We start from the raw sequence: 25,111 nt of genomic DNA, 5'->3' as shown, positions 1-25,111 counted from the left end.
CAGTGTATCCTTCCAATATTAACTATTCATATGTGTGGGGACATATTTGTGTTATCAAACAATTGCTGCATGAAGGTAACATAATGGAGGCAGGGACCCGCAAAGCAACAGAATGTGTCTCAGTCTCAAGAGAGCATCAGTCAACACATCAACTCCCTCTCATAGCGTGGGAAGAGAATGGATGAAATGGGGACAAAAGAATAGAGCAAATTGAGGGGAGGAGAGGGGAGGGGAGGGGAGGGGGGTATGCATAGAGAAAGAGGGGGAATAGGAACATAAACAAAAGCTCAAACTTGTTTGCCACTGTGTGATATGGTGCTGTGACTGGTTTCCCAGCCTGAGTGTCAGCCATCTGCTCGGGCTGGGGCGGATTCTAGTGATCATGAATCATCAGCCTATTTCTGATCCCACTCACTGGCACTTCTGCTGCTGAGAGATTCTAGCATCCAACCACCCTGTAATTATAGCATCTAAGGACTCCTTTTCCTTTTTAGTTTATCATTTTCTGCAGCAAGTATGCAACATCCATAAAACAACAAACATTTCATAACATGATTGATTCATAACATAGTTAACTAATTAATTACCCTCTAATTACCCTATTACATGCTAGGACTTATAACTGAAAAACATCTTTATTAAATGCCATAAAGAGACCGTCAGATTATAACTCATATTCCTACTTGGTAAACAGACAATAAGATACAATACATTAGGCTGCACAATGAAAATATATTTCCTGAAGTGACAACTGGAAAATTGCACAATGTTTTATGATAACAATGAAGTTTAACCAACAAAATTAAATCCATTCATTCACATGCACATGACATCCCACTCAATTGATAGGATTCCTAATTCCTATCATTGTTGTCCACATGAATTACAATATAAATGTGAGTAACTTACGCCATCAGGTGTTGACATCATGTAACTACACCCCTTACAGCAGGTGGACATCTTGACAATGAGGGTTAGGCTAATAATCATCCTCTAATCTCATCTTGCATAAACTGATGCATTAGACATTTGCTAATAAGCAGCTAATGATAATAATTCAAGCACAAGAAACCAGGTTTAGGCAGACAGAGATGTTTTGTAACCTCATGTGTGTTTGTCATAGGTTATCATATTACTAATGAGCTATGTTCAGGACATTGGTACTGTATGTACACATTGTGTGGCACAATGTTACAATCAAATAAATAATGAGCATACACTTTGTGGTTTTCTGGGTAAGAAAGAATGGCCTGGATGTCAGCAGGTGAGATGACCTTCCTGAAAGTTACGCCAAATGTACAGTAGTTCATGTGGTTCGAAGCCAGTCACAATAATACGAGTGGCGTAGGTACATGCCTCGTACTCCAAACGTCGGATTTCAAACAGGTTCCTCAGAGGTAGAAGACTTCGGGAGTACACAGGCCGGACACCTAACACCCGCAGACACAAACCCACATAGACATCCTCCAGGGGAATCTGTCTCACAAACCTGGATGCCCATGAGATCTTCTTGGCCAGGTCAATAGAGAAGACATACCCTGCTCCAGAGACATATGGAGGGAATGTGTCCTCAGGGTAAAGGTCCTCACGTAGACACCACTTACTATTACTTTCCCTACGAGGCCTACCGTCACTGATGACTGACCCTGTAATGTAATCATGTCTGGGAGAATCACCTAGATGGCTGATAAGGTAGAAAACATTAACAAAAATGTCAGCATCCACCTTCATTCCATAAGAGGCACTCTGGCAGTGGGTGGCCAGCCAGTTCATGATCATCATGGTCTTGATGGTCAAGTTGTGGTAGCTGTCTAAGAAGTCCATTTGGATGATGTCAGAATTTTCCCGGCTCTCCCTCTCCAGGTCTTTCTGAATGTGGGAACCTCGGGCCTTCTTCGGTAGACCCACATAAAACAGAGTGAGGGTATCCACGTTCGGGATCAAGCCCTGTGCGCCCCATGTCTTTCTGATAGCATTCCTGGACACACTATCACCTGGTGCCACTGGAACCATCAGCACCAGGAAAGGCCTTCTGTCCTTACACACTGCAGGCTGATTGAGAACATAATTGTAGGTCGCCGGAGATATTACCTTGTGAAGTTCTTGTGATACAGGACTTGGTGTTGTTGTCTTAGTATGAGGTATTTCGTTCAGTAAGACACTGATTGAAAAGGCTAGTACTCCTGCAATGGCCAAAATCTTCACTAACCTCAAAAGACACCTTTTGAGCATTGCAATAGTATGATTCTAAAACTCGAATGGATTGTTTGACTTTCCTGTCCTGAAGAAACGACTCTTCTTCCTGGTTATGGAATATCCGCAATCACCGCAGTAGAATGTCACGTTACCGTTTCCCAGTTGAGACACATCGACCACTCCCCATTGATATATATAGCGTATGCCACGCCCAGGCCAAAGAGAAACCAGGAAATAGCTTCTAGACTCCTAACCGATGAACAGGTCAAACTGGAATGAAGCCTGGCGCTGTCGCTATAACGCTTCAATTCTGTACTGTAGCTCATAAGGTATTGTAATAAGGCTAATAGGAAAGGGAAGATAGTATACATATGCCTGTCATGTATACAGAGCCTGTCACTGTTTTCTGTCAACTGTGATTTTTGTTTGCGTTTTGTTTAAGTTACTAAGACACAGCCTAACAATACGATAGAAGCAGCCCACAGGATATTAATGTACATGCCCTCCGTATTTGGACAGTGAAGCATTTGCTCTGCATATGGCTCGAAAAGTTTTGATTTGATGTCATACAAGTAAGATGCAGCCATCTTCAGTTGTTGTTTGATTTGATTTTTTTTTTCTTTGCCTTAAGTCTCAAAAAATTAAAAAAACGTTCCACGTACACTCAGACACACTGTCAATCATATACATTTACTGTACTGTTGATCTGTACTCTTTTACTGTACTCATGATGACTGATATCCTGTGTAAATGAATGATCATATCTCTCTATTTTCTGTTATAATTCTATATGCTACTATCCACATATCTGTCTGTCTGTGTGTGTGTCTGTGTGAGTACGAGTGCTTGGTCGGTGCACACTCCAGGGTGTGCATCTTCCATGTTGCCAGGTTTCAGCTGGACAGTGTTGACGTCTGCGTGCTCCCCCCGCCCCCAGGACGGTGCTGACTGAGTTGCTGGCTGCTGTGACGTCACGTCAGATCGGGATGTCCCACACTCGACAGGGCGTTTTGTATATTGTATTTTCTGCCTGCCCAAACTCGCCTGACCGTCGTGTAGAGGGATCCCTCCCAAGGTTTCCATTTTTTTCCCCCTGTAAGGTTTTATATGGGAGTTTTTCCTTGTCCTCTGCGAGGGTCTAAGGATGGTTGGTGTCGTGATTAAGGGCTATACAAATCAATGTGAATCGAATAGAACGGAATTTAATTTTATTATCTATTACCATTATTTGTACCATTATTTGTTTATGGCAAACTCCCACCACAAACCAGACCTGTTATTTGACTAAGATACACATTCATCCTCTCTTTTATTGCGCTGTGTGTGTGTGTGTGTGTGTGTGTGTGTGTGTGTGTGTGTGTGTGTGTGTGTGTGTGTGTGTGTGTGTGTGTGTGTGTGTGTGTGTGTGTTGAATGTAAACATTTAAATTATATCCCAAACTGTTGATTTTGGTATATTGTAAAAGTAATCACAGTATCAATCACATCATATCCTTCACTCCTCATAGTGGATTGGTAGCATGCTGCAAAAGTGTGTTTTCCTTAGACAAAGAGCACAGACGACTCATCATTTTTAAACAAACTTTGTTTTATTGTAATAAGGGTTACAGAGAAACACCTGTTGTTCACCCAGTTGTAAACAAACATAAATCAAAAAAACAAATTAATTTACACAGGTATTCCATAGGGGTCAGTGGTTTAGTCTCCTGCCATAGCAGAGGGGAGGGAAGGGGGAGGACACACAACTTGTATCATTTTGGCCTGCCCAATAGTTTCTCAACAAAGCATACAATATAACCCTACAATGTCAATTGGAATTGGCCATTTTGAGCATTAATATCTTTTGTATTCAACACAGTATTCCTCTCTGACTTGTTCTATATATGTATTCACATTTTGCAAAAATGTTATTACCCATTTCATTATATATTGAATAATAGGTCCTGCCTTGGATTCATAAAGAAAATAAAACAAATCAAAACACAACAACTTTTTCTCTGTCCTGTAGCTAATGCATGATAGCTGGAAAGTAGCCCAGGTACATGTGTAAGACAAATTGCACAGTGCCTGCAAGGCCCACACAATCAATGGAAACACACTATCCACATGTGCATGGGATGTAGCAGATTCTTTTCCCAATGTATTTTTTTTTCCTTGCCCATATTGTTTTAGATGACAGTTTGAGATGAAGGGATTGTATGTGGAAAGAGGGAAGGTTAAAGTGACGAGGATGAGTCACACAAAGACAAATGAACGACAAGATAAAAATGACTTTCCACTGAACATATACATTTGAATGAGTCGTGGCTTTATGAAGAAAACCATTTCGGATCGATCATTTCAATCCAGATATACTGTACGCTTGTTGTTCGCGTGTTATTCAAAGCATAGCATTTCTATCATCCAGTTTAGAGGTTACCAGTATTAGTGTAGAAGAGGCCCTGACATCTAACAAGACCACATGTAAACAGCCTGCCCTCTCTGCAAAAACCCTAATGAACTACAGTGGCTGGTTGTGACATACTGTAGAAACGGAACACAACACAACATCAGTATTCTACATGTTAATGCCCCAGGCCAGACTCGAATGCACCCCTCCACTAGTGCTTTCATGTGAGTGTGACAAGAAAAATGCTTTATACTTGGGTTTCATAGAGTATTCTCTCTTTGGTGTGTGTAGATTCTGTGTGGGCTTGTTTTGTTTTTGTTGTTGTGGCATGTAAGTCCATTTATCCACATCAATTTGGCATTGACAGTATTTCTACTGCACACAACCTGGAGGGGGGTGGGTCTGTGGGATGTGTAGTGGATTGGTAGGAGTGTAGATGTGCTTATTTTCTGTGAGTGAACAGGAGGAGGGGTGCAGGTTCGAGGCGGCTGGGCTCTTGGCAGTGGCTTTGGTAGCTGCAGGGGGGTGTGTGGAATCAGCAGGGGCAGAGGAAAGAGGAGGGGTCACGGAGAGAGAGAGAGAGGGGGGGGCGGAGTGAGCGCGATGGTGGTTTATGATCGTTTCCTCCTTCCCTCAAAGTTCCTGAAGTTGGATGGCCTGATCTTCATCTCGGCAAACTCGATTGAATGCTCGTGGCCTTTCCAGTGGAACCAGTTGACTCCCTGAAGAACACAGCACAATGATATAAGATGTTGCGATTTATGACTACAAATGTCATTCGTATTTACATATGATGATACAAATCTGAATAGGGAAAACACTAGCATTTGTATTTTTCATGCATGACGGTACCTTGCTGTGACTGTTATCTCCATATCGTCCCATAAGGTTGACACGATGGCAGTTCTTATACCAGAAGGCACCCTTGTAAGACAGGGCACAGTTGGTGACGGCGATGTCATTATCATGGTCGTAGGTTGAGAATGGGCGACCGTGGTGGTAGGTCATAGAATCACCTGCAGGGAGCGGCAGAGAGAGAGGCTTCAGGAAGGCTGCTTTGCAGTCTCACACTCACACGAAAAGGCATTTGCTTGACACGACTTCTCAGGAGAATCAAATGGATAGAAATCAAATGAATAGCTTGTCTCGGTTAGCTTTCGAGAAGCCGGGCTTACCTGCGGTACCGCTGTAGCCTCCGACGTGTACCTTGTAGCGACTGCGGGGCTCGGTGATGGAGAACTTGTCGTACTGGGCGTAGGCTGTCTCACCCTTGTCTCTGAGGTCCACCCGCAGCTCATACTGCCCTGCCGCTGTGATCTTGTGAAGGTTCGACAGACCTGGGGACAAAGGTGACAGGTGTGTTCAATATTGGCCTTAAGGAGACAATATCTCCGGTATTTGATGGTGATAGGTAACAATACAATGATGTGAAACTGATATTATCATTGAGAGCATACCGAGCCAGAATTCATCGTTCATGTCACCAAAACCAGCAGTGTAGTTCCTCCAGTTGCGGAAGAACTCCAGTTTACCACTCTGGCGCCTGACAAAGATCTGCGGGGGATGGGGGGGGGCACAAAACCAGGCCATTCAGTCTTGAAACCAATTAATAAAAAGCCCATTACATCTAAATGAGTCAATAAGCTGCGGAGTTTGTTGGGTTGTAGATATTGTCCAGTGACTTACAATCCAGCCACCTCCATCTGTAGTCATGTCACAGTACACCTGTATGGGCTGGCTCTCATCTCCAGCCAGGTAGACGGTGTATAGCCCAGAGGTGGTGTCTCCATTCAGCAAAGCCTGGGCGCAGTCCCTGGGGTATTTGTATAGCACGCCAACTACACACACACACACACACACACACACACACACACACACACACTGGATTAGTCACTGCACAACGCCAGCTGCCTAACCAGAGCGATAAAGAGAGATTTTCCCAGTAGGGGGTGGACAAAAGGCATGTATTATGGTAGAATAGCGCTACACTCACTGGTGGTGAAGATGGTGGAGATTAGACGGCTCCTTTTTGGGCCAGCGATGGCCTGCAGTCTCACCGAATACTCAGTGGAGGCACTCAGCTGGACCATGTTATAGGAGGTGGCTGTGGGACTCAGGACCACTTCCTGGACGAAGACCCCAAACACAGGGGTCAAATGACATACCAGAGATTCAGTATATTGCTAACCTGACAACAAACATGATTGTGAAACACACTTTCCTTTTTTTTTTTTTTTCCCGCATTGAACCCCAGTAATGTAGTCCTAAACTAAGTTCCTTCAGGAAAAATAAAGTCATTCTATTCTAATCTAATTTATCATACGACCGTTTGGACATGACCAAAAAGCCATCTGAGAGAGGAATCGGAGGTACTGTAGCTAGTCATCAGATAGAAAATGAGACAGAGGCTCAGCTTTGCAGGTGTGGACTTACCCTGACTGTGCCATCCGCTGACTCGAAGCTGAGGATGTAGCCGGTGATGTCGGCACGCGGGGCCTTCCAGGTCAGCATGGCGCTCTCGGTCAGGATGTTACTGGCGGCCAGGTCCTGAGGGGCATCCACATCTACGACACAGAGAATACGTAAGGCTCTGAGGGGAGTAGCGGGACAGCAGGACGCAACATGGAAGCTCTACAACTGAAGTAGAGAGCTTGGGAGGTTAGAGTTTGGACATCTGTAGGTTTTCAATTGTAAAAGTAATGTTCCCCTATTGAACCACAATGATATTGATATTGAGACTTTATGAACAAACATTGGTTGGTACTGAAACCATGTCATGGGTAATCAGGAGTGATCTCTTGCTCAGAGAGTTACAGTACAGCGGAGGAGTGGAATGTTCCGGGCCTCTCACCGGTGGTGAACTCCGTCGTGGTGGCTGCACTCTTGGCGGCCTCTCTGACGGCGTAGACCTTGACGGTGTAGTGAGTGGCGGGGGTGAGAGAGTTCATCTCAAACTCCACAATGTTCCCAGACACTCGCTCCATCACTGGGGACACTGCACACACACACACACACACACACACACACACACACACACACACACACACACACACACACACAGAGAGAGAGGGTAGATCAGCATTCTCAGGATAAGCAGACACACACGCAATGTCAGACATAATGCCTCCTCATGTAATCCCTTGTAATGTACATCCAGATGGAAAAATCATCACACACTTTGATCCGTCAGTGTGTGTGGGTGTGTGTGTGTATGACACCTTACCTGTGTCTGCGCTGTAGGTGATGACATAGCCATCTACAGTGGCGATGGCGGGCTGCCAGAGTAGCAGAGCCTCAGTGTCAGTGATGTTGATGGCAGTCAGGCCACGGGGCTTGTCCAAAGCTGTCATAAAACACCCACACACACACACACACGCACACACACACACACACAAAAACAACACAGTTAGTGTGGTACTACATCAAACACCTCCCCATGGACAAAGCCATTGTCTGCTTGTGTAAGGAAACATGAGCTATTCACCCCAGGCCAGGCCCTCCAGGCCCTGTACACAAACACCTGCTTCAAAGGCCTGCATGCTCAGCTTACAAAGACTGCATTTTAACCTGATTGCCACAGTTAACATTTGCTGACTAGATTGAAAGGAAAAATCATTCATTTTGCAGAACGTAAAAAAAGAGAAATCATAGAATTAACTTGTATGAAGTGTCTGCATGTGTTACAGTATGGGTGGGTGTGACCCTTACCTGTAGTGACACTGTCTGATCCAGGCTCACTCTCCTTCTGACCCTTCAGAGCGATGACAGTCACCTGGTAGGTCACTCCAGGGGTCAGGTTGGGCAGCACAGTCTGAGACGCAGTTCCATCCACAGTCACAGTCTTAGGACTGCCTGCACACACACACAAAAACATGAAGACAAGGTATGTCAGACATCCGATGCTATGTGCTTATAATTCCTAAAACCAATCATGTATCTTCCATTTTGAAAGAAACAGCAGCGCATCAAAGCTGTGTTGCATTATTTACTTTTTGGGAAAAGGACAGCCACCAGAGGGCAGAATAAGACTAACATAGAATTAGGCAGAATGAATGATCCCTGGAGAGATTGTAATAATGTAAATAAAATAAAAAGAGACCCAAAGAAAACAAAGTATATTCTTAGAACATAAATACTACCATGTAACTACACAATGCTTTCATGTAACTGCACAGTACTTGGACACTTACCTCCCTGAGCGGGCACATAGGTTACACGGTAGCTGTCCACACGAGCTTTGGGCACCAACCAGTGAACAGTAGCAGAGGTATCAGTGACATCAGAGAAACGAATGCCCTTGGGAGCGCCAAGACCTGGCGTAGGATCACAAACAGATACGCAGGTAGAAAGGTAGGTTGTTAGAAACTAGGTGAACCTTTAAATGACCTGGAATGAATAACAGATTATGGAAACATTCTAGATATGTCATATATGAGTAACAGTAAACAATATTGTGAGTTTTCTGGAACAAAACAGTTACCCTTATTCTTTTTTATTGTTATTTGAGAGCAGATACACCATTGAAAATCTCCAGTTAAAGTAAAGAAAGGGAGACAGATTGAGACAAAGAGGGCCAGGGCTCCCGGCGTCTGTTGTCAATGCTGAGCCACAGTATCTTGCGTGACAGACCCAGGGAGATTAACTTGCCCCCATTCCCAAAACACAAAAGTGAAACATGCGCCCATCGGACCCAAGAGGAAAGCCATACCCCCAGGGAAGACAGGGGACAGCCAGAGACACAGACAACTTTCCCCTTATAGAGAGAGGGAGACACCCATGGACAAAACTGGGAAAAGAGAAAAACGAAGAATCGGGTAAATCTCCTGAGCAGTTCTCTGGACACGGGTGAATGGCAGGCCGTCAGGCGCTGAGTGTTTACACTGACAGTGTTCAGAGATACTGGGACTGGTTTTAGATGAGAGAGCTGTTGGCTGATTCCACTGGAACCACTCAGGAGTGCTGACAGAGAGACAGGAAAATGATGAGACACTGAACAGACAGGGTTGTGATAAGAAACCAAGATAAGACATCACACACAGTTGCTGACAAGGCACACAAGGCAGCCTGAGATGGCCTTAATCAAAAATTCATAATGGGATCCTCCATTAAATAGGCTTATTAACCTCAATTTCTAAAGATAACAATCCTAATTTGACCACAGTGCTGCCTTCAGTGCCTTGAACAAAAATGATCACTTTGTTATGAGGTTAGGGTGAAGGTTTTCAGGGTAATTGTTAGAACATTGATCTTCTTGACCCTGTTTTCATGCTGTTATCATAGGAACACAACTTGACAACATAAAGAGAGAAGAATAAATACATTTTACATTGAAAGAAATGGACACAGTGAAGTAGGTTCATATCATTCTTAAATCACCAGCCTTAGGCCATTGCTGGTGTGATGCAATACAGTGTACCTGTTCTTTCCACCCCGGAAATAGATTGGGAGCGTCGTCCCGAAATTAGCCCAAAGAGCTCGATTGCGTACTCAGTGTCCTCAATGAGCTCACTAATGACTGTTGTTCTGTCTTCGCCGGCCATGACAACCTCTTGTGGTTGGGTGAGGGCGCCGGTATCATGGATCATTATGACAAAAGTATCAAAGATGTCCTCTTCAGCTGTCCAGGTTAGCTTAAAGCTCTCTGAGGTGACGTCAGAGACCAATAGATGTTCCACTTCCGGCTCAGCCTCTGAGTGACAAAACATGTCATGTTTTTTCTTCCACTGTGGACCTCAAGAGTACTTTAAGATTTTATGAAGATTGCAGAAGAAAAGGCAATGGGTAATATTGCATATTGTATGCCCCAGTAGTCAAACTGTATGCAGATATAACAATATTGTTTTGGATTAAACCCATTACATTACACCCATCAGTAGGTTCACAAGACAGGGGAGTAAATAGTGGTTACTTACTCCATCCTTAGAAAAGGAAAATATAGGTGGGGATATATTGATGTTGACAGGGTGTTTCACCAGTGTTGACTCTGTCAGCTATTTTCAGTGTTTATACCACTCAGATACTTTATCGTCTTGACCATCAAAGCCATTACAGGTCCTCTTGTTGACTAGAGGACCATTTGATGTTTGCCCAATTGCTAATTACAGTCTTACCCAATCATGTCCTCTGTCTCTGACATAGCCATCACTGGTGCAGTAGAAAACCATTTACTTAGAGTGTGTGCCTATCACAGCCACTGTGGTGAATTCTGACAGTAAAACCATACACTTGCTTTGCGCAGTGACGTGATGTTATTTATTGGCAATGCCAACCAATGCAACTTTGAGTGAATTAGATAACACAAGCCTCAGTCTACTGATGCTGTAATTGCAAATAAGCATACTGTGCCAATATTCAGCATTGATTCAATAGTACATTGATGCGAATTGTTGAGTTAGTGTTTTACATGCACCTTCCAGACAAATGATGGCAAAAAGCAGTTTGAAAATGCAGCTAACTACGTGTGTTCATGTCTGTACCAATGTGTGTACAGATGGGACTGTGTGTATAGGGCCTTGTAAAAGCTAGCAGCGCTAACTAATCATTAGCAGGAGCTAATAATGGCAGGGGAAGAGAAGCTGAGACAGCAGGAGTCTACAGCTGTTGGAGGAAATGCTCTGCAGCAGGGGATGTCTGCTCATTAGAAAGAGACGCTTCCTGAACAACAGCAGTACAGATAGAGAGATGGGCCAGAGTGGTTTTTAAAGTAGCTAGAACACAGTAGATGATGGACATATCCTGGTGGACTCAATGCAGCCTTGTCTAGATATAGTGGATATATAACTCATTAAAACACTTCGCCAAATGTAAAAGGTCTCGAGGTCCTGAACCAGTGTGATCCCCTTTTTTTCTGATTGGATTCGGGCTGACGTGAAACGCACAAGGCATTTGTTGTGTGAAGAAGAAGTGGTGGAAATGAGAACCAGAGCAGACAAATCCTGGGGAGCTGTCACTCTTCATTAGGAGCGAGGCTGCTGTAGTTGGCCAGTCAGAGAGGAGAGGGAGGGCCATATCCATCAGGAGTGGTAACATGTGGTCGCCACTGACTGACCCCCCGGCCCCCCCCCCCCGACCACCTCCCACCCCCACCCCCCCATAAACTCAGACTTCAGGGAACACAATCCACACTGACAAAGGGTTGCCTGTTATTGGAGGGGGTACAAGGCGCCAGCTAACATGCTGAAAGAGGTTTCTGCGAGCGGTCCCAGTCCCAGTCGCGGGCGATGAACTCAGGGCCAGCTTGTGTTGATGTACATTTCAACTGAGCTAGTCTTTTGACAGGTATTGCATCTCTGTGGGGAGTCATCCGGCTTCAGAAGCGTGCAGAAGTTTAACGGTGCTAGTAACAGTACCATCCTGTTATTTCAAGCCTGACCCCATCCATCTTCTGGACAACTCATTCTTAATGCAGAAATTTCTTGACGTGTGGTGAACATAGGCCTGGATTCCATAAATGTATCAAGCAATACAGACAGATGATGCTTGTGTGGATAATTCTCTGTTTTATGGATGAAGTGGTGCTAATGTAAATGTTGGGCTGGTTTCCCTAGCCATTAGCATGCAGACAATAGGCAGACTTGAGTGTGTGCCCACATTCAGCATGCCCTCTGCAGCCTCTGGCACCCCAACCCCAGGACAGAGGGGCAATGCCAGCATGAGAATGAGGATCAGTCTAGGACGGGGGACTGGGGGTGCATACAGAAAAGAGCCCTCACACAAAGTGACAAAAGCTCCTCAGGGTTTTCCCTCTGTCAATCCAATGAGCCTCCATCCATTTGTCGAATGTTTACAAGGGATGTGTCTTCATCTGTTTATGATACAAAACGATAATGATGATAATGATACGATCCCATTTTTGATATCCTAACCATTTTAAAATGGTTTCCAGATAATAATTCAAAAGAAAAACCTACAATGAGTTTCAATAAAAACAAATCTAAGCGACTAGATGAGAGACACCATCTGTCATGAGTCAAATATAGCATACACGATGGAACAAATGTAAGAAGGTAAAAACTGAAAATGGAGGCCATATTTGGCAAGTTGAAGAAAGACCTCAAAAGACTAAAGCTATGTGTATCTGGCTGTGTTTGAGAGCGAGTAGGCGGTAGCATGGGGCTAACTGGTCTGAAATAACAGGTATTACTCTCTCTAAATAATAACAGAAGCATGCTTGGCTGAGTTCATTACTGTGCTACAGTACATTATGGTGTCAAAACAGATGGGTAAGATATTGACATTCTCACAACACATGCATACATCCATATTTTAGCTTTAGATCAAAGCACTATTTCAGGAGATAAAGTAAATTGTCAAGACACCATATTGTAATTCCCAGAATGTAAATTGTTGATAATTACTATGATTGGCTGTGTGGGAGGACATCAGTGCACCTGGTGGACCTGCTCACACTACCTGATCACAGATTATACACACTTGCTCAGACCACAGTCCAGGTGCTGTTGCACTCCTGACATGTCTCAACAGGCAGGCTGGCCGTTCAGGTGGGATCAAACAGGGATCCTGAGGCCTGATGAGAACAGAATGGGTGTTGCCTGGGTGGTACTGTCGGGAGTGTTTGTTTGTTTTACAATCACTGCCTCATCAAAGAAAGAGAAAAAGGGGTAGATATTGGATACATTGTTTGGTGATGAGGCACTGTATTTCGAAAAACTAGCGACCAATGAACTACCACAATGGCTGGACTGGTACCTTTTCGTCATAAGATAGTGAAGTTGTTTTTGAAAAGAGATTAGTAGTAGAATGCTATTGGTGTAGCCATGAAGGGGTTAGTGTGTGGGGTGTATATGTACTGTACAATAGAGACAGGATGTTGTCCACAGGATAGAACGACCCTCTGCCCAGAGGAAAGAGCTGTCAGGAAGTGAGCTTCAAAAGAGGAGTGAGACAGAAAGATTTGGGGCTGACTTGTGTGGGGCTACCTGTGATGGTGTCTGCAAAGACAGGCTCTAAGAGGGACCCTCTGTACACCCCATACAGGCTGACCCTGTACCAGGTGCTGGGAGAGAGGCCTAGGATACCCAGGCTCTGGGCATCGGCTGGCAAGGTGTGGTTCTGCCACTCTACCCCTGCCTCTGCATCTGTAACCTCTACCAGAAAGCCCTCAAAGGCTCCCTCCTCGGAGTGCCAGGCGAGGAGGAAGCTGTCCCACGACACGTCGGACACTGTGACATTGGCCACCTCAGGCTTCTCCTCCTCTGGATGACAAACACATCAAGACAATGTTACGTGCATTATTCACATACATAGAACGAAGGCTTGGGAAATGGCTGGTCTTCTCTCAGAGACATGCCCTCCTCATTATTGACACAATAAACAAACAATGACAAACACTAGAACATTTGGAATCAATCAAAATACAGTGTTCAATGCAATATGGGAGAAATAATTAGAAGAGCCAAGAAAACATGAAGATTTCATAAAACCTAAGCCAACATTATCGTTGAAAAGAGGTTAGTGAAACTGTTGGCCAACAATGGCCATCTCTCATTTGTATTTCAATCACACCTCTATGTCCCAGAAAATGAAAGAAGACCTTCTCTGTGTGTGTGGAGGGAAATATGCCAGCATTACCACTACAAAGACCACCATGACACCAACACACTCATTAGCGATAGCCTATAGCTACCACCACCGCTCCACTGTGGGAACAGTCAAATCTTCCGTGCACCTGAATTAGACTTGCCGGAAACAGCTTGCGTATTAATGGTCCTGAAGGAGCCATTAATTTTTGAAGGTCCAGTGTAGTCCACGTGAGCAGAAGTACACACAGTCCACTTCAAACACATGAAGAAGCCATGCAGTGCAGTGCAGTCTACCCTATAATTGAACACCATGGTGCGGTGTCAGCATTCACGAGTGAGAGGCAGGTAAACGTCAAGGCTACCATTATCCTCTTTTCATTCCACAGTGGAGTGACGAGCAAAATAGAGAGAACATGGAATGGAAGACAATGAGGATGGGAATGACCTTTTGCGAGCACCAGCCTGGCCGTTGCTTATGGAAGCTCAAATGGGAGAAGAGTACTATGTTCAACCTCTTGTAGTGTGGGCTTCATGAACTGTTATTTGACAGAGAAATGTTGCTAAACTGTTTAATGAAAATGAATATGAAAATGCATTGACTCTTCTCCCATTGTTAGCCATGATAGGCAACTATTGGTCTTTGGTCTGGTTTTCAGCACATGCAGATGGGGATGCAGATGGAGATGGAGATGGAGATGGTATGAGATAAATTATGAAAGATCATCTCAAATACATGAAGGGCATCTTCTGGCCATGCTTTTTGCTCCATTTCTCAAATTGGAGGAGCAATTTTTCATGCAATATTTTCTAATCTGAACATAGTTTGTGAATAATTTGTGAGGTGTGTGAAACCAACCGGAGAATACTAACACGAGGATCTTTGGTCTTGTTTTCATACTCTACATGCATATGGCATTGGTAAAACAACATACCTGTTCATTCTATTCTTCAAATCTGGTTATTGACTCCTTTGACTATTGCTGAAGATATTATCATTCAAACTGTTCTCTCTCATTGTCCTTGAGCCTTCCGTTTACACAAAGGCTCCCCACAACTCCACGACTCTCTGAATCTGCTGATTATCTTAAATTATGATAATCCTAGTTTTTTTGTCTCCTCATTTCCCTGTATCAACAACAAATGTCTGACGGGCGGATGTGTCACCTTCAAGTCACTTCAATAATGTTACTTGTACTGCAATAGAAATGGCCCTAGGATTTAGAACCACTCTTAGTCCTCTGGAGGTACAGTATAGTACCTCTCATTGGCTCACTCCAGTGGGTCTCCAAACACTTGAACTCAAATTCTTGTAATCCTTTCAATGCCTGATGATTGTCAAACACAAGTAAAGCCCAGACCTGGGGTGCACCCACCCCCACCCCCCTCCTCTCCAATCCCATTATATCCTTGCAAACGTGTGTGCGCTGTGTTTGCACTACGTGTCTGGAGACGATAAAGCTTGGAGATTCGAACGCTGCGGATTAGGGGGAGTGGTGATTTGGGAGACAATGTTGTAACAGGGGGCCCAGCATGTGGCCTTTTATCTGACAGCCCCACAGTTCATCGTGGTCAAATCGCACAAAACCAGAGGGGAGTGGGCTCACTCCAACAATTATCACATGAATGAGCTTTGTATGGAGCATGCATGCACACACACACACACACACACACACACACACACACACACACACACACACACACACACACACACATACACACACACACACACACACACACACACACACACACACACACACACACATGCATGCACGCATGCACGCAAGCACATTTACACTGCCTCTATTCTTCACCTTTGGCAGTATGGGACACACAATTTCAATCCAACAAAAGACAGTTATTCTGAGCCATACCAGCTTTTCCCTCATGCCATATCAATTTTGCCCATAGCCATGCACTTAATGGGCAACCCATTGCATAACTGGAAGACTTTCTCCTGAAATGTTTAGCTTGGAAGGACACTGACCACAGGAGCTAGAAAATGTCACAATCATCTTATTTGTCTTTCCTTGTTTCAGAAACAAAGTAAAATAAACCCACATGTCCCAAATGAAAGACTCAGAGGGGAAACAGAGACAGAGAGACTTATGGAAAGCCCTAACAATGACTTCGATTCATTCCCTAGGTTTGGCTGCAGGGCTGCAGAGCAAAAATGAATCTATGGTTAATGAGGAAAAGGCTTGAGGCTCAACAGTACAAAACCTCATAAATCACAGTCAAAACACAGAGCCTGAAAGACTCTCTTTCAGACCCATACTGTGCTGTAATACTTCAACCAACATGGATGAAGCATATAAGTAAATCCCTGTCTTTTGAGATAAGCATGTTAATAGCTAGTAAACCTGTAAGTGTACATACCAGGTACAGTAAACACAGTTTCAAAAGCTTATATGGAGCGTTGTGGTGCCCAAACTGACCTGTGGGTGCAGAGATGGTGGCAGGGCTACTCTGCTTGCGGCCCCTCTCTGCAGTCAGGGTGATGGTGTAGAGCATGCCTGGCATCAGGTTCCTCAGGGTGTGTGTCAGTGCACTACCCTGGACCACCGCCTCTGCCTTGCGGCCGTCAGCAGACACATAAACCAGCCTGTAGATGTCAATCTTGGCCACCGGCTTCTTCCATACCAGCCTCATGGTGGTCTCAGTCACCTCAGCCACATCCAGGTCCTTAGGAGCATCGAGGGCTGGAGGGACGGACAGTAGGATTGTTCAGCTAACAACACTGGGGAGTCTGTAGTTTACTGACGATAGTTTCATTTTAGTGAATGCTGTAGGCTACACGTGGGCAGTGGGTTATAGGAAAATTGTGGGAGTTCTTGTAAGAATCTGTTATTGATAGAATTCTTACTATGAATAATGATCTCATATACTCTAATGCATCTCACCAGTCACAGAGTTGGTGGTAGTAGGTAGGCTCTCACGTTCACCCTTCACTGCTGTGACACCCATTCCATACTCCGTCCCAGGTCTCAGGCCTTCACAACAGAGGGACAGAAGGACAAGAAACATTAGACCGCATGAAACATAGCAACGCGACAGAAACACTGTTGTTTTTTTGTGCTCACGTGTATTTACAGATGTATTTATTTCCTGAAAAAAAACTTTTGAAAGAGTCTTATAAAAAAAAAAACAGCTGTTTGCAGCTAATAGCTTCAACAACAATGGGAAAGAAGCTCTTGAAGGGCTTAATTGCATGAAGCATAATTGCGTTTATCGTCAGCCTCTTCTTTCTGGAAGCTCCATTTTGTATTTGCGCTCATGTATTGGGGGCCTCTCTACGGGGCTGAAACAACATTTGCTGTGATACAAGAGGCTCTGAGATCCCCTTAGCCCAACAATTAAGGGCTCTCAGTCCAAATGCCTTTAATTCCTTTATTAACTCCCACAGAGGTCACCACGCAGGAGTCTTGCAGCATGAAATTACACCTAATGCAGAGGAAACTCATTATCAATAAAATCACAAGCGTGAAGGCAATTACAGATAATAACTGTGTGAAAAAAATGCTGAGGTGTGTGTGGAGCTGAGGAGGACATTAGCTGAATAGACACCCTGCCTTATGTACTGGGGATGGGCCTCCCAAGGACAAAGAATGGGGCCAGACAAAGACACTATTACCCGTTGAAACCCTTTTTTTTTTTCTCAGGGTGGCTAATCCTTCCATGCAGTGGCGCATGGTTTCGAAAAAAATGCGTCCGCCTCAAAGCATGGCCGCATAATGGGAGCACTGCATGGAGATGAAAATGGCCCTGCTTTTCTTGTTTGACCAGGATCTCACATTGAAACAAGCGGCAGTGTTATTCCATTTAAGGGCTGAATGCAAACTGCCTCGGGCTGTTTTCTTATAAAGTGGGGGCTTTTGTGGTCGGCCGAACGTTTCATGACACAAAAACAAAGAAGCCCATTTGGAAATAAGTGCATTGAATTTGATACTGACAATTCGGAGGGAGGACCACAAACACTTGGCAGGATTGGCAGCTTTACATTGAATAATGTCTATTCACTCTCTCAAAGACAATGTGGTTGTTGTAGAGATTTTCATATTGAAAAGGGCCCAGTTTTTGAATAGCTAAACAGTTGTTCTAATGTAATGTTAACCCACAAAACCCCAAAAGGGTGAAAAAAATCTAGGTAAAATGTACCTAAATCACTGTCCACTTCCTGTGTTGAGAGGTTAATAACTAGAACCAGAGACAGCAGTCTTACCAGTGATCTTGGCCTGGGTGGTGTCCCTGGGCCCTGTGGGGAACATCAGCAGCTCTCCATGGTCTCCTCCAGAGAGGGGTCCGTATTTGATGCGGTAGTTGTCTACTTTGGACTGGCTGTTCCTCCACTCCAGAGTGATGCTTTTGTCTGTCAGCTCCACGGCCTGCAGGTCCCGTGGAGCATCCAGGTCTGGAAGGCATTCAGACACACATCGTAAACACAATACACTGTGTGGTCCAGATCCCCAGTTGAGCACAGACCACACTGCTGTTTACAACTATATGTATTAGTTTGCCTAACCCATTAAAGATGGTGGTCAATTTAATAGAGGTTGAAAGACAGGCTTGTCTCTTGTCTTACAGTACCTGTGAGGAAGTTTTCATAAACAGGCACGCTGGTCATCTCTCCTCTCCTGGCCATCAGTGACACTTCGTACTCAGTATCAGGGTTGAGGCTGCCCAGATGGTACTGGGAGTCTGAGAAGGACAGATTCACTGTGTTCCTGTCTGAGGGGTCTGAGCTAGGCCCAAACAACATGCTCACACCATCCACCTGGGCCACCGGCTGGAACCATGTGATGAGAGCTGTTGTGTCTGTGACATCACGCACATCCAACTGGCTGGGAGCATCAATCACTGGGGGAGGAGGACGGGGAGGGGAGAGAAAGGAGACATAGGAGTGAATACCTCACTTAGAACACAACTTGCTTGCAACTAATAGTGGAAATAAAATGATGCCATATTCTTGTATTCATATGGTTTTTCTTGTAATTCCAGATCAAATCCCCAAAGCATGAAAGGCACTTTCTGCGGGTGGAATTGATTTGTCACATGCTGCAGTAACTTTGAGGAAAGTCAACACTCTGCAGAAAGTAGATAAAACAAAAATTGGAGCTTAACACAGATTTGATTTGCATGTGTGACATTCTGGTGTTATAATTGTCTCCTGAGAGGAGGCCTCCTGTGAGCCTGAGTGGTGTCTCCCACACATGACATGGGGGGAGGAGAGGGGTTTACTTCATGCAATTAGTTCCCTAGAATGCAAATCCTATAGCATTTGGCACAAGCCTATGTAATGGCAGGCATTAAGAGGCCTTGAGTGACATGGAGATCTGGGGACCCCATAATCCCAGCACTGTCATGCGACAGTATGTGTGTGTGTGTTTAACACCACACAGCATGGTGCTCAGGTCCCATGTGTTCAACATCTCCCTAGACTTCCACACAGAAATGATTGCATTTCTGTGTGGAATTTACAAACTAAAAGAGGAAGCAGGGTGCCTGAGATTGAAATGTTAGGTAACTAATGGGTTTTCCTTGCAACGTTGTGTTTACTCTGGCAATGTGTGGGCCATTCTGTAACCATAAATAAGCAGGGTAAGCTTGACCTCGCATTGAATGGAGAGAAGGCAATAAAAGTTACTGTAGAACCTGCATGAACATTGCTCCGCATATTGGGATCGCTTTATTCAGATTTGTTGAAACAGAAATCTCACAGGGGTGAAAGCTAACACTGTACTGCTCATATTTCATGGCTGGAATGTTCCTACAAGACCTTATTCTTGAAATAATACATTCTCAGAGACTTGAATGGGCTGGTGTGCAGTATTTGACCCGACCCTTGAGCCACCTAAAATAGCTTGGCTGGTAAAAGCAGCCAAGCTGGCAGGTGAAGTCAAGTTTCAACCCCAAAACTGGCTTTATATTGATCCCAAACCCCAAGTACTTCTCACCGATACACGCCATTAGCCTTTATAGAGACAGCCTGATGGAGATATGATTTTCCTCATAACAGTCAACCCTGCTGAGGGGGTTGGGATGCCTTTTTACTACCTCTGGTAAATCAAAACGATGCAATGAAATGAAATGAGCTAATCACTCAAAGTTGGCACATCAAGATTTCTTAGAAGGACAGTCTGAGCCACAGAGTGGATATCCAGGAGACTGATCCCTAGAGAGAGTTGAATCTATGCCTGGTATCAAGGTGACAATGTGTTTTTGTGTTTAAGATTGACGGCTTTAAGCTGCCTCTTGAGTCTCTGTTGCTGGAAATTATATCTTCAGAATATCCAGTGGTCAGAATGGCGTAAGAAGGGTTTAAGGCCCATTCCCATATGCTATGAATACAAAGACAATGTTTGAGGCTGACAGGTCTCTGTGTAAAGCTTACCATATTTTGATATATTGCTTTCATTTACTTGTTTAATTGTGCATCACCAGCCTTGGCAGGATTGGGCAGTAATACTGATTGAATTATGAACATTTAATACTAAGGTTTTTTCAGGGATTAATCATTCAATGCTGCAGTATGAAAATCATTGGCCCACATGACGTTCAGCAAATCCTGCATTCACCATCTCCAATGTGTATCAGTGGGACAATTTGACAGGCTAAGTCAACTAAGCTAATGACAAGATAGTCAGTTCTGTATAAATAATGGGTACTCACTTGTGACAATATTCTTGCGTGCTGGAGGTCCGCTGGTCTTGTTCTTCACCACCTCCAGTTTGACCTCGTACTCCTGACCAGGTCCCAGCCCCGACTGCTCAAACGTGTTCTCAGGCCGGGACAGAGAGTTCAGAATCTCCCCGTTCTCCTCTTTCTGCCATCACGAAAAAGCAGCAATCACTACCCACCTCAAGTGCTTGCTTTGGCATAATGTTTGGTGAGGGAATGGGACAGCCAAACCAAACTTAGGTGGGTTTTGTGATGTTTGGACTAGGGGGAATCAAATTAATTCACTGCGGCTTCCATGTTCCAGGAGGACTATTGTTCACTTGTTTACATAAGGACTTACAAAAGCATTTATAAACAATGACCATTCTGTATGACATGCTCATCAGAGTTGTCAATGAAACAGCCCCACAGGACATCTTGTCACATAAACTGCTGACTTTGAGACAACAGTCTTTGCACACTAGCTCTGCTAAACTATTTTCCACAGGATATTCACCCCGTTTCACATAGACACATTGGGCAATTACTGAGGCTTGGATTGGGGTCTGTCATGGGGCGTATATGGTTTCTACCACAGGAAAATGGGGATAATGATAGGCTGTGGGCTAGAGAATTCAACCTCCTGGTGGAATATGGAGAGATCCATTAACGGCATTCAATGCATCATGGGAGATGGTGCGGCTCACTCACAGTGTTTCTGAAGATGAGGTTCCAGCCATCAAAGGGAATGTCCAGGGGGTCCCACTGCACCTCCACAGAGGTCTCCCTCACAGATTTGAACTTAAGTCCCTCAGGCTCAGGGAGATCTGAGGGGATAGGAACACACAAGCTGCATTTGATGTTCTGTTTACTAAACCTCAGGACCCCAAACATCTAGATTCATGGCTAGCTGGTTCCACCATGCATAGATCAAGGGCAAGAACACTAAACAACAAGTACAATTAGTTATTCAATTACATATTATTGACAACAGATGTTCACATGAGCCTAGACATCAATTTGTTGATATTAAAAGTTTAATCAGATTGTAACTGACTGAATTGCGTCAGACCTACAGTACAGTAGAGCTGTTAGCCTATAAAAGAGATTACTTACGTGTGGCCACTCTGGCGCTGACAGGAACACTCTTCTTGTTGTTGAGGATGGCATAGACACTGATCAGATACTCCACACCAGGCTCCAGCTCCCGGATGGTGGCAGTCTTCTTGTCCCCAGACACACGCAGGTCAAGCTCCAGGCCACCAAGGGCGGTGGGCACGTATGTGACCAGGTATTCTGTTACCTGCATCTCGTTCACCCAGGTGAGGTCCACTGTCTCTGGGGTCACCTCAATCACTGTCAGGTCCTTGGGTGGAGAGACTGCAGAGAGACAGCCACAGCAAATTAGGGAACATGTACAGTACAAAGAATATGACTGTTCTAAAGTGGTACTATAAGCAAAGATGCGCTGAATCTTTCTTCCCAATATCATTAACTTGGTTGGGTTTCGTACTGGATATCGAATCATAGAAAATACACATACAAACTATAATTCCTGTATAACAGACATTTCTGCTGTATGTGAAAAGATTTTCAGAAGACTACTCTTTGGCTTCCATTGGCCAAACCATGTGTTGAAATTTTTCTCTGATCTAAGTTATTCTGCAGAAAATATAATTGCATTTCAAAACCAAATCATCAATTCACCATGACACCAATGGCCATGGAAAATGTTGTTAAACCATATATCACCATTTGACATTATTCATTTATAGTAATGTTACCAATGTTGAGCGTTTCCAGAATATATTTGCCAACATCAACCAATTATGTCCCATCAAATGATCCTCCACAAAATGTGATGTCTCTCTTACCCTCAGAACAGTCTTCTCCAATGAACCCTTCATCGCAGACACACACTCCGTTCTCACAGTGACCCTGGTCCAGACAGTCTCCCGGGCAGGTGAGCACAGAGCAGTCCAGGCCGGTGAAGCCCTCGAAGCACACACACTTCCCATCCATGCAGTAGCCTCTATCCAGACAGTTACTGGGACATGTCTTCTCACTGCAGTCGTCCCCGGCGAAGCCCTTGTTACACACACACTGGCCGTTCACACAGCGCCCACGGTTCAGACAGTTGTTGGGGCAAGTCAGCTCACCACAGTCTTTGCCTGTGAAGCCGAGGAAGCACACACACTTGCCGTCCACACACTCTCCACGTCCCATGCAGTCTTTGGGACAGGTCTTGATGCTGCAATCCTCCCCGGCGAAGCCCTTGTTACACACGCACTGTCCGTTGACACAGCGGCCGCGGTTCAGGCATTTGTTGGGGCAGGAGAGATCACCGCAGTCATCGCCCTCGAATCCTGCATCGCAGACGCACTGCCCGTTGACACACTGGCCTCTGTCGTTGCAGTTGTCTGGGCAGGACAAGACAGAACAGTCCTCGCCCTCGAAGCCTGGGTCACAGATACACCTTCCATTGAAGCAATGACCTCTCTCGTTACAATCGCCGGGGCAGGTGAGCTTGGAGCAGTCCTCTCCACTGTAGCCAGACTGGCACACACACTGGCCATTGACACACATCCCCCGGTTGTTACAGTTGCTGGGGCAGGTGAGCTCCCCACAGTCCTCACCGGTGAAGCCCTCGTCGCAGTAGCAGGTGCCATTGATGCAGCGACCGCGGTCATAGCAGTCGTTGGGGCAGATGAGCTCGGAGCAGTCGAAGCCCGTCCAGGGCTCGTCACACACGCAATCATCGTCCACGCATTGGCCACGCCCCAGGCAGTTATTCAGGCAGTTAGTCTGAGAGCAGTCCTCACCTATGAAGCCCTCCTCACAGACGCAGGATGCCTCAATGCAATGGCCCTTGTCTCCGCAGTCCACCATGCACAGCTCGATACCACAGTCCTCCCCATCGAAGCCCTCGAAGCACACACACTTGCCGTCCACGCAGCGGCCCTGGTCCTGGCAGTCGTTGGGGCACTCTGGCTCGGTGCAGTTAGGTCCCTTCCAGCCAGGCTCACACACACAGCTACAGGTCTCAGTGCTGTAGTTACCGCGGCCATTACAGTAGGGCTTGGTGGCCACTTCACCTGAGGGAACATGGTCAAACCGGATGATAGTGTTAACATTTTACATTGCCTCAACCTGTGGAGAGTAGTAACACTGTAATGAATGTAGTCACAACATGATTGTGATGATCACATAAGTGAGGGCCTACTGTACCTGTGACCTGAGCTGCACAGCAGCCAGCTCCACTGCCACACTGCTCCCTCAGGCTGGACACCTCTGACTCCAGCATCTCCAGCCTGCTCAGGAGGTCCTTCAGGTCAGGCAGGTGGTTGTCACAGCCACAGGCCTGCTTGGGGATGTTGATACGGTGGGTGAAGACGATCTGGTTCTCCCCGTCCACCGTGTGTTCCAGGTGCTCCGTGTCCTGCATGTCCATTGGGGCGGCTTTATGCTTCACCTCGGTGGCACCGGGGGAGTCTAGGTCTACGGCGCAGAGGGAGCTGGAGGGGACGTTGATGTTGTAGACGTGGTTGAAGACCACTGGGGCATCTGGGTTGGGCAGGGTGATGTTCTCATTGGCGGTGGGCATCAGGGTCTCTCTGCGGTGGCGGATGACCTTCTTCACCAGGCCAGCGTTGGAGAGCTGGAGCAGGACAGCCACAGCCACACAGCCCAGGAGCAGGCCTTTCATCCCCATGATGACGTCCTGTCACTTGGGCTCAGTTGTGTCAGCAGCAGGGGACGAGAATGGAGTCTATCTATCTGTGAGATGGCGCAGATGCCCTTTTGTCCTAGCGTGAAAGAAAGCATGGTGTGAATAGACGTAAGAGAAGGTCACTGCCCATAGACTACCTGCATTTGAAAACAGCACAAACATAATGCAAGGCATTATGCCTTACATATTAATCAGATTACAGTAGTTATTCTTTTGGCTGAATATGATATTCACACATTCCTTTCACATCAGTCCATTTAAATAAGCACATCTATGAAATTGTTTTCATTTGGTCTTTTGCCCTTGCCATTCAGTATGGATCCAACCAAACTGTCATACACGGGGGACCATGAGGCTTCAGTGAAATGTCATAGTATCTCACTAAAAGCAATTAACCTTCCACAGTTGCCCGCAACAAAAGACCACCTCCTATGCATTATCCTGTTGCTGCCTGCGACCCATTTCAGCCCCTCTGTTCACAATGAAGGAGACAGACACTTAGCGGATGACATGGGGCCTTATTTTCACTATTTCTCAGAGGACCGGCACTGGCAATTACAGCAGGGGTGGTGTGTGTGACCTTGAGTGCTGGAGCTTATTC

At 45.3% G+C, this 25,111-nt stretch overlaps 2 protein-coding genes across 3 annotated transcripts; both read right to left on the bottom strand.

Annotated features, from left to right (window-relative positions):
- Positions 1-593: 593 nt before the first annotated feature.
- On the bottom strand, positions 594-2,306 carry b3galt8 (beta-1,3-galactosyltransferase 8). The gene has a single exon (XM_083673777.1). It carries the CDS (start codon positions 2,230-2,232, stop codon positions 1,258-1,260), a length of 975 nt encoding a protein of 324 aa, XP_083529903.1. The 5' UTR covers positions 2,233-2,306; the 3' UTR covers positions 594-1,257.
- A 1,320-nt stretch (positions 2,307-3,626) lies between these two features.
- Positions 3,627-24,540, bottom strand: tncb (tenascin Cb). Of its 2 annotated transcripts, XM_083673572.1 has the most exons (22): positions 24,009-24,540; positions 22,655-23,875; positions 21,897-22,160; positions 21,492-21,607; positions 20,793-20,946; positions 18,711-18,980; positions 18,346-18,534; positions 17,027-17,116; positions 16,562-16,825; positions 13,524-13,799; positions 10,001-10,273; positions 8,771-8,897; positions 8,293-8,432; positions 7,808-7,927; positions 7,436-7,579; positions 7,018-7,148; positions 6,578-6,710; positions 6,271-6,422; positions 6,042-6,138; positions 5,760-5,921; positions 5,437-5,600; positions 3,627-5,306 (listed from the first exon to the last, which is right to left on the bottom strand). In XM_083673572.1, the coding sequence occupies exons 1-22, from the start codon at positions 24,490-24,492 to the stop codon at positions 5,196-5,198; spliced, it is 5,082 nt and encodes a 1,693-aa protein (XP_083529698.1). In that variant the 5' UTR covers positions 24,493-24,540; the 3' UTR covers positions 3,627-5,195. The 2 variants fall into 2 exon arrangements, with proteins under 2 accessions (XP_083529698.1, XP_083529699.1); XM_083673573.1 differs by lacking the exon at positions 10,001-10,273.
- Positions 24,541-25,111: the final 571 nt, after the last annotated feature.

This window comes from Argentina silus (assembly GCF_951799395.1).
Source record: "Argentina silus genome assembly, chromosome: 7".
Taxonomy (NCBI): domain Eukaryota; kingdom Metazoa; phylum Chordata; class Actinopteri; order Argentiniformes; family Argentinidae; genus Argentina; species Argentina silus.
This window is presented reverse-complemented; position numbering and strand designations above follow the sequence as displayed.

Bases quoted from the DNA above. Each gene is read 5' to 3' on its own strand.
- tncb (XM_083673572.1), bottom strand. From the start codon at position 24,492: ATGGGGATGAAAGGCCTGCTCCTGGGCTGTGTGGCTGTGGCTGTCCTG. The intron at 18,535-18,710 runs GTACTGTAAGAC...AATGCCTTCCAG, and splicing joins TTATGAAAACTTCCTCACAG to ACCTGGATGCTCCACGGGAC. The intron at 5,922-6,041 runs GTATGCTCTCAA...CTTTGTCCCCAG, and splicing joins GAACGATGAATTCTGGCTCG to GTCTGTCGAACCTTCACAAG.
- b3galt8 (XM_083673777.1), bottom strand. From the start codon at position 2,232: ATGCTCAAAAGGTGTCTTTTGAGGTTAGTGAAGATTTTGGCCATTGCA.